We start from the raw sequence: 10395 nt of genomic DNA on the forward strand, positions 1-10395 counted from the left end.
TTCCGAAAATTGATTATTGTCAAGTTGCAATATGTTTAAAAGGGGGAAATATACAACAGCTCTCGGACTCTTAACATTACGATTTAAAATGTCTGATCGGGAAGATACATAGTTAATATACAAGCGAATACATGCCATTTTCTTTGTCTTTCCAAAATATGGAAACAAAGAAGACGTTATTCATTATCATATTGATCTTTGAACCAAAACGAATTTCAGGAAAAGATTTGTTCTAAAACAAAAACATATATTGACTAAATGTAAACCTATTTTCCGAAAATCTGATTAGCGTTATGCTGTAACATGTCGATAAAAGATAAAGCGCTCGTTTCATATTACATATTATCAAAACTAAATATTGCCCACACTAGCTTTATGTATGCATATTTCTACTGAAAAAATATTTACATTATTAAACCTATTATATGAAAGAAAATAATTTTGAATTGTACGTTTCCAAATGGTTTTTTAGGTGATATTGGCTTATACCATGCGAGATGCCCTATATCACAGCCAGTCCGGTAAATTTTCGAATATCTCGCGTACAGAAATACTTCTTTTATGTTTGGTCTTGTAGGGTGATAATGCCATAAAGGCTTTTGTGAGATACTTTTGACAATAATAAAAAATTAGATAGTGAATAAAACTCATGTACATGGATGTTGTAGATTTTTAATGGCCTGATTAACAAGAAGCTTTACGCACACAAGTAACAAAGGTCATGATTCAAAACGCAAAAAAAGATACTACCATTAGATAAATTAATAATACTAAATGAAAATAAGAATATTTACTACGTTATAATTGCAATAAACGTATGTTATATTTTAACTTTTTGAGTGTTTGTGCAGATAGATTTATAAATAACAGACTGAATAAGTCATCGATGCCAAAACATTGCCTTGAATAAACGTTTTGAATTTATATTTTTAGTAAAATGATGAGGTAAACAGAAAGATTCTGTAATGAAAATTGTTTTTATTTTGTTTTGCATAGAATACACTTTCTGAAAACTGCCTTGAATAAACGTTTCTACTAAAAATGGTAAAGAAAATAGAAGACAGAAGATTCTGTAACGTAAAGGGCTTTCATTTTGTTTTGCATAGAAAACACTTTCTACAACTAATAAAAACACCGCAAAAGAAAACCTTACAATGTTATACAATTGAATATATATTCCTAATATCATTTTATCACAACAAATACACACTTCCCGTCTTTCCTTGTTTTGTTGATATTAAGATTTTTCCTGTCACTACCCCTTTATTTTGCTATAAGCAGGTTGCCGTGTCAACAAGCCTTTATATGGCAGGTGCTGTACATGCACAGCAGGTGTAAATAGGTGTGATGATCTTTCAAACAGTTCATCATGCACCCACTGTGACTGTCAAGGTAGCATGACAAATTATTCATTTATATTCCACGTAAACACGGTACGATACGAAGACAGCTTATAAGCCTAAGCCAATCGACCTTGACTTTGTCAAATTTGGCATTTGATTTCAATTCAAGAGTCGTTTTCCGCTGTATTTTGTCCAAGTCGAAACTTCATTTACTTGTTTTGTAAATAAATGCCCGGTTAGCATCTATGATTTAAAACATACAGAAGTCGAACTGTAAGGTAAGGATTAATGTTTTTGTTGTAATATTTAACTGAAGCAAGCAATGGGGGCGGAGAAATTAATATATCAGTGAAATGTGAATGGATTATTTTTGTATCGGAAATCAATCTTTATGAAATATTTTGTTCTTACAAATACAGGTACTATTGGCTGCAGGATGATAGAGAGTATTAGGTTAATGTCATTCTGAAATTAAGTTTATTCATCCAAAGCTCTGTGTAACTTAATGACAAATACCTGCTTAAAACAGGTTAAAAGCGCCAGTTTCTAAACTGAAGAAGATTTACGCTCCAAAACGCCAATTTTGACAAAGTCAAGGTCGAGTGAATCAGGCTTATAAACTGTTTTCGTATCGTACCGTATGGCAATCATCACATCTGAAAATGTTGACTCGGTTTACAATGCTTGCTGTGCATGTACTTAAAACGTAGTGCGTTAACACTTGCATACACACGATTTAAAATAAAATGGTAGTGGCAGGATAAAATAAAATATTAGGTTACTGTCTTCCTGAACTTAACTTTATCAAGCTCGTTTCCGAAGTTTATCACCTCTCTGCAGAGCCTCGGGTGGATAAGTATTGCTTTGACTTGCATGATAATCTTAGTTGCATTCTTTGCTTCCAAAGGATCTTTTTACTGATTTTATTAATTTCAGGGGAAACTATTTAGCTGACTCAAGTTGTTAGAGTTGAATAATCAACAGTTTTCTAATATCACAAGAATGCAACGAATATGGACGAACTAAATAACATTATCACTTAAAATTCCAGAAAAAAACATAACTAAGAAACACAGCAAAAGATAAAATTCTACATTGGAGTTACAGTAATAACATGTTTCAGGCTTCATATTTAAAAAGTACTGGCCACTTATTGTCGTGCCAAAATGATGTGAAAAACTGCTTGCCGCTGGAGTTGAAATCTATGTCACCAAACCACTTTTCGCCATCAAAGTGAACGACCTTGAAGTCTTTTCCATCGCATGAAATACTGTAGATTGTATGGGATGAATCACAACATACAAGAATTCTTCCTGAAGAGGCAATGGCAGAACCTTGTGGAAACTTCATTCTACGGTCAGATACTCTGAATTCTTCGCTAATTTGCGTACCATCCCAGTGGCAACCTACAAAGCAATCGCCATCTCCATAATAAAACCGTCCCTGCCCATCGGCCATCAATAGACCACCTCTGTCACGCTTAACACGTGGATGTGACTTGACATCAGTGTCCGTGTCGTCATCTTTTCTTTTAATGATAACATAATATTCTGTTGTTGCACAGACATGATCGCTGTCAATGGCTATAACTGACCGTGTTCTGTTGGAGATTTTAACTGGTGGAAATACAGGTATCAATACGAAACTTTCGTTTTTCTTTTCGAGCTTACAAGCAACAGCAAAAGAGAAGTCTTTTCCTGTAAAAGTTATAAGGAGCTGATCGTCTTCAAAACCTTTGTTTACATCTGATGGCTTTATCACTTCATTACCCTTCAAGTTACGATAATTGTCTGGCAACAACTTGACCAGGTCTAGTTCTTCAAACGTCTCCTTGTCCGTATTCGTCATGAGAAGGCAGGAGTTTTTGCGATCAACAAAGGCGATATTATCATCAGGAAGGAATTTCCAGCAACAATTAGCCTGGGCCGGTTGCCGAGGTAGTCAAGGGTCTTCACAACAGCAACTAAGAATATAAATAAAATGACATATATAGAAGTAACGCAAAGGAAACATAGCAAGCACACCAAAAATTTTGTTTATCACGTAACGTTTTCTGCTTTTGTTGGTTTTACGCCCTTTCCAACTTTTGTTGAAGACAACGATTCCCTATCGTGCATTGCTTTATCACGGTCAGGCATCTGGATACACCTAGAAACATAGAACGTCTTTCAACCAGATGGCTACCTAAGCGAGGTTTTGAAGTCAAATATTTCTCAAATAATAAAACTCACAGATTATCATTTTAAAACAAGTATTAGAAATTGCATGTTTGATAAAAATTACGTAGTTTACAGTATTTGTTAGAAGAATACTTGTGCATACTAAAGGTTTAACTGACTTGAAGCAATTAAATTCTAGTGCAGTAAGTTCCCACATATGGCACACAAGTGCATTTTATTCAAACTATTTATACTTGAATAGAGGAACTTCATGCCTATGTGCGGAACGTACTTTTAAGCATTTCAACTATTGTCTAATTTATAACACCAATAAGACTCTGATTGTTATAGAAGAATAACAGTTTACTGAGATAAATCTAAATCATAGAAAAAACTTATTGATAATCACTTAATGAATTAATTTGTAAATAGGTTTGGTGTGCAATGATATAAAGTTTTATGATTTAGCCATGCGATTGTTTTTATGAATGTTATACAGATCAAATATCGTGGGAGCAACTTTTGTGTTCTAGTTTACTTTGAAACATAAAAAGAAGCAAATCGAGGGCCTTTTTTGATGTTAGATCAAATGAAAGAATCCGAACCGATGCGATGCGTTGGCCCAAGGCAGTCAGGGACAAGTGATTTCGAGTGAACGATCCCAGTTTAGCGGCGGAAGTGTGTAATTATGACCTTTTGTACAGACAATAACTTTTCTTTTTGTATTGTCAATGAATGCAGTTTCAGTCAGTAGACATTATTTAGATACTTAAGGTTTGTTTTTAACAATTTTTACAGGAGCGTTTCTTTGTATTTTACATATATGTTTCCCTTACTCGAGTAAGGGAATAAACTGGCGACGATATCTTTAATTTACGCTGTCTTGTGACTTATGGTGGGGATTAAATCATGTCTGTCTGCACTATAACCCGATTTAAACTCCTAAAGAGTTGTTTTCTTTATAACCGTTCCAACATGTCCAAGGCGGTGCCCTATCGTGTTTATTATCTGTTATATTTTGCTCTTGGTGTCTATTTGTTTTACTTTGACTATTATTTTGTGTAAAGAAAATCCTTATCCTGCTAAGTTTGTATAATGAACTTGTCCATCTTTCAATTTGGCAGCACCATTCACTGTTAATGAGGGGTGCTTACCACAAAAATACTGACTGAATGATCAGACTGTAAATGAAAAACCCTACACGTGTACATTGTTTCCTTATGGCAAGGCCGACTTCTCGGAAAGTGTCTATTCTTTTTGAAATGTTGTCCTTATGTTTATTCATTTTACTGTCAATTATTATGTACTTATTTTCTGTTTTTCAATGAAATGTTTAGTATAACAGTGAATAAAAATATCATTTTTATTTTCCTACACTAGAATGCGAAAAAATATGAATTGTAATAGAAAATTCCGTGCAAAATATACTTCAGTAAAGATATAAATGTATAGAAATACTAACAGGATAATAAATATATACATTCTATCAAAGCAAAATGTAACAGAAATCAGAGAACATAAGAGAACTAATTAGTTTTTCTACAAAGATTATTCTAACGTCACGACATTATGACATCATGATACGGTGCACGTGACGTTGCGCGGACAAACTTGGTATAATTTGGTTAAAACTGTTAAATATGCATAAAATAAAAGGAAAATTTGTTTGTTTAAGTGTAAGATCGAATTATATTTCACCGAGTGAACACTATAATGCAATATTTTCACGAGTGGCGGAGACAAATATCCGCTATGTGTTCTCTTGTTGGCAAGTGCTAAAATTCCCGCAAGCTTTATTTATATAATCATTCATAATTTCATACAAACTAAATGGTTATATAACAATGGCGGAACTTTCAAAAGCCATTGGTCAAATTCTGCCATGTCAGCATCCAATGTAAATTCTAAATGTTTATTACTTCTTAATTGGCTTAACACAGAGCATATCTTTACAACTATCTAACAGAACACTAAATACGTTAACTAATTTAATATTTATCTTTATATTATTCTACATTAAATTGGAAAAATATTATCATAACAAGAAGGTACTATACCGAATAAATTTAATTTGTACCTGGCATTTTCTGTACTTCTTACTTCTTTCGAAAATGAAGATACACACAAAGTCAAATGCTAATCGATCTCCCTATATTTCTTTCAACCAAAACAAAAAGAACATCCTAAAACGCATATATACGGTAAAGAATAAAACTATTTTCTGAAAATATTATTATCAGCATGTTTAAACGTAATGAGAGAGATAATAGATAAAGCGCGCGTCTTACCTATATATGTTGCATACACGATTGATTACGAAAACGTAATATAATTGCAAATATTTTTAAAGGGTATCATCTCATTCACAAGGTATCATGTGCATAGTTTGCATTTTAACTACTTAGAACAAAGTTAGAACTTATGTGCAATGTGTTTCACAAAAATAATTTTAAGTAGATTCATTTAAATTGTTCGGCTGAACCTATACAATCGTAAGTTATCGTTGAAGGTATAATGGCATAATCGTATCAAAGTTCGAAAAATTCGGCCTGTTCAAAGCTAAGCAATTAAATTCTTGTGCACACTTTCCCAAATATGACGCGTTTACACAACTCTGCTGCTAGTGGAAAACATTAAGTTTGCGTATATGAACATCTTTAAGGGGAACGTGCTAATTATTTTCGAATTTATTCCAAAATAAGGCAAAAACATATTTATCTGATTGTTTTAATAAAAAACTGAAATATTTTTTTAAGCTCATATATGATCACTGATTCAGTAAATGTGTAAATAGCTTTCGTGTGCATTGATATAAAACATTAATTTAGCAGGGTTTCAATTCAGGCGTAGCATAAATCATTGGCACCAGGCCAGAAAGAAAATGCCTCTGTACATGTTATACCCTACCCCTAGGTATTCTATAAGAACCATGGTCATGAACAGGAAAGTGCACTTACCCATTTCAATCGAACATTTCTCACCTAAAACGCGCAGTTCGATGAATGGCTATCAGGCATATTGAACTGTGGTAATTTATCTTTCATCGTGCACAAAACAAATTTTCTCAGTATCTCATATTGCAGAGATACTCCACATATTTTATGCTTTCATCAGCGTCACAGAAAAAAAAACTTGCGTGAACTCCCCTAATGAACATCCGTTCTAGAGGTCACAACAGTGTGCCCATGTTGGGCGAAATGTAAATAAACAAAAACAGAATGCAGAATATTCACAGTTTTACAATAAAATTCGAAATGATGAATGAAATTCATTTTAGAAATGATTTTGAATTTGAAATCACACATTTGTGTATATCTGTACTGTTTATTTAACTCATACTGCACATTAATGCTGCATATGCATTTTTAGCGTACATGTGTAGTTGGATGACGACTGACATACATTTTCGCATCAACCGATCAGAACAGTTTTATAATCTAGACCGGAACTTCACCAGGGAAGTTCATCCATTTTTTTTCTGCAACGTTGAAAAAGTATAAACTTATTTAAAATTTATATTTCTCTAAGATAAGAAATATTGAAGAGATGTGATGGGTACACAACAGAAAATAAATTAAAAAACAAAGACAAATATCAAACAGGGAATGCCACGTACCAAAAACGCAGCCTCCCCAAAACAAAACGAACAAACAAAGGAACACAGTGGGGCAACGCCTTGGAACGGTCAGTGGCAAAAACACCACTAGGGAGTTTAAACCGGTTTATGGTGCGCACCCAACCTCACTTTTAACACTTGTTCAATATTTATAGTACACATTTACCGAATTGTGCGTTTTAGATATGAAATGCGCGATTGAAACAGGTTAGTATATTTTCCCGTTCATGACCGTGGTTCTTACAGAATACCTATGGGTAAGGTATAACATGTACATAGGCATTTTCTTTCTGGTCTGGTACCAGTGGCATAAATTACAAGATAAAACATCGTTAGACATGTAAGCTCTTTTTTGTTTTAAAAAATGTAAATTGAGATCCAGTTTGAAAATATAATTTTTAAGCAGCTGCATTAAAAGAGTGATAATAATAATAACGGTGTGGATATGAATGATGTAATGCAAAAATGATATTAGATGAAACTAGATTCCAATTTTCATCTAGCATGTATATACAGAATGATGTATCTTTTTTTCCAAAACGTGCATGTAGCAGGGTTTTGGTATAATTATGACATTTTCATAACTGAATAAATGTCGGAATTTCAATGTCAAAAGTAAATATTTGCACTTCAGATTCCAGTTTATAAAATAGTCCTTTCAAAGATCCTAAAATGTGACATCTTAAGGTTATATACTTCTATTAATGTCAGTGTCTATCTTGAAAAGGCTACGGTATTTACAGACACCAGGGTAAGATCATCTATCTAGACGGTTTCATAAGATGGCCAAAAGCATTGGGTGTCAAGTGATTAAAAATGGACGGTCTTAATAGTTTGGTGACTAAATTCAAACTGTCTTTGGTAGATACAATAATTATTTGTATTATATTGTCAATGAGTACAGTTTCAGTCAGCTGACATTTCACATGCGATGCTTTTATACAAACTAACTACAGTATATTATATTTTGGCATTATCAAACTTTAACAAAAATTAAAGTAAAATCAATATTCTACTCTAAAAGAATGCTTAAAGGGCATGTATTTAACGCACTAAAAATAATAAAAAGAACTTACCTGACATTTTGCTTAATGTTTATGCTTACGGACTTATTTTTCAACACAACTGATTGATTTGCAAACCGAAAATCAGCGTCCTATTTTCAGAAAACCGTTCTGAATTTTCAGTTATTTGTTATATAAAGGTGTACTTATTATTTGTTCTAAAATATTCATGAGCACAATCATTGTACATGTCTATAAAAATATGACTGAAAATGTGCGCCAGTTTCGAAGTAAAACACATAGACTTACCCATCTTATATGTAATCGTGTCGTTCCAAATTGCTTCAGGACAGAAGATTTCTATTAGAAATATGTTTAGAACTTAACGTGTTTGAATGTAAATCAGCGCGAGTATAGATCAAACTTTAGCTGAATGTTCCTTACAATGAAGTGAAATTCCGATCGCATTAAAATTTTCCCCCTGTTATGTCCATGAATTACTAACACTAATTCATATTTCTAATTTTAATCAACCATTGCAGAATGCAGTAAACAAAACAAATGACGTTGACGACGTTACCCAGTAACGACGTCATTTACAATAAAAGACGTTCTAAAAATAGATTATCACATTTATCCCAAGTTATAAAAGATTCATATTATATAATTAAGTAATCAAAAATATACCGTAGATAAGCCAATGTCAAAGGATAAATTGATTTTAAAGAGTTTTAATTTCGTTTCTTGAAGTCTAAAACATAGTCTTTGAATCTTGATGGTAATCGTAGAGTACGTTTGGGCTGAACTCTTCTATTTAGTTCATGTTCATCAGTAGTCTCACTGGTAACTTGTCTTCCAGTGTCATCACCCAGAGGCGTAGCGTGGTCAATTTAGATGTTACTCAAGGGGAGAGTGTGGGAAGAGGAGTCCCCTCCTCCTGCGGGGTCCGGGGAGCCACCCCGTGGAAATTTTAGAGCAAATATTTGGTGACTTTTCTAACCAAAAACTATGCTCCTTTATTTTAGAACAAAATATTCACAAATGGCTCGGAATATAAAGAAGGGTCTATATAAGTTGATAAACGTTACGAATCGGAGTCGGGGAGAAGAGCGGGGCTGACATTTTGGAAGGACTTGGACTAGGCAGGACGAAAATTGTTATTCACAAATTAATAACATGAACTTATTTGTTGTATACAAAATTTGCATCCACTATACATTTTATATGGAAAGACAAATGTGTTAATTTTCATAGAAAACAACATTAGAGTAATAATATCAATGACGACCCTTTCTGCGATATTGCACGCGTTATCTGACGTCCTTCACCAAAAAACATGAACAGAAGGGTCACGTTCCAAACATTATTTCAGAATTGGACGCCAAAATTTTGAAAAAGAACATTTAATTATAGCTTTAACTATTTTTTTCTAGTGTCAAAGATCACAGAACACGACTGTATGAATTTTCACTGGAGTTAAAATATTTCAAACAAAAACCAGGAACTATATTTTTATCGGAAGGCGAATTATCGTTGAACGTGGGCGGGCCTTTTTGACTGTTCTGTTGTAGGAAGACGGAGAGATTAATATCTTGACATTTATTTTGATTTTCTGATACTCCTAGAAAACAAATCAGTTATTTTTGTAGCAAGCTATCGTAAAATGTAAATATATTAAGAATTAAATGCTATATTTGTGTGCGTTCATATGGATATGAACCACACTGGAAGGCCAAGTATCGCTTGTGCGATTCATGAATTTGCAGGAAGTCCCAACGTGCTTTATACCCGTATAAATGCACAGAAATTATTATTCAGTTCTTAAATAAAGTATCCATGTGTCCATACGTGTTACAACAGAATATACAAATAACCTTGTAGTAAATACTCATAAATGCCTATGAACTGATCAGACTGCTGAGGGCAAACATTGACTTATGCGCAATTTAAAAATAGGCAAAATGATGGAGCTATTTCAACAGATTCTTATTTTATTCTTCATCTAAATTTACGATAAATTCTCTTTTAGATATTGCAGTTATAGGAAAATGTTGTAAGCATTATATTGATTTCTAGACCAAGTTATTGTTTGCCATCTGTTGCATGTTTTTGATATCACAATCGTCTTTCTTTCAAAACTTCAAAACAATTTCCGTGAAATGAATCACACATTATTGACAACAATAAAGTAGATAATGGTACAGGGACAAAAGTCTTGTGACAGGTGTTAAGGCTGAAATATAAAATCTGTATCACGAAACAATAATAAAGGA

General features: G+C 33.2%; 1 protein-coding gene across 2 annotated transcripts; it reads right to left on the reverse strand.

Annotated features, from left to right (window-relative positions):
* Nucleotides 1–2250: 2250 nt before the first annotated feature.
* LOC123538130 (uncharacterized) lies at nt 2251–8672 on the reverse strand. 2 transcript variants are annotated; one of them, XM_045322106.2, is made up of 2 exons: nt 8432–8672; nt 2251–3306 (listed from the first exon to the last, which is right to left on the reverse strand). In XM_045322106.2, exon 2 carries the CDS (start codon nt 3189–3191, stop codon nt 2463–2465), a length of 729 nt encoding a protein of 242 aa, XP_045178041.2. In that variant the 5' UTR covers nt 3192–3306; nt 8432–8672; the 3' UTR covers nt 2251–2462. The 2 variants fall into 2 exon arrangements, with proteins under 2 accessions (XP_045178041.2, XP_045178035.2); XM_045322100.2 differs by lacking the exon at nt 8432–8672 and adding an exon at nt 5580–5736.
* Nucleotides 8673–10395: the final 1723 nt, after the last annotated feature.

This window comes from Mercenaria mercenaria, chromosome 1 (assembly GCF_021730395.1).
Source record: "Mercenaria mercenaria strain notata chromosome 1, MADL_Memer_1, whole genome shotgun sequence".
Taxonomy (NCBI): Eukaryota; Metazoa; Mollusca; class Bivalvia; order Venerida; family Veneridae; genus Mercenaria; species Mercenaria mercenaria.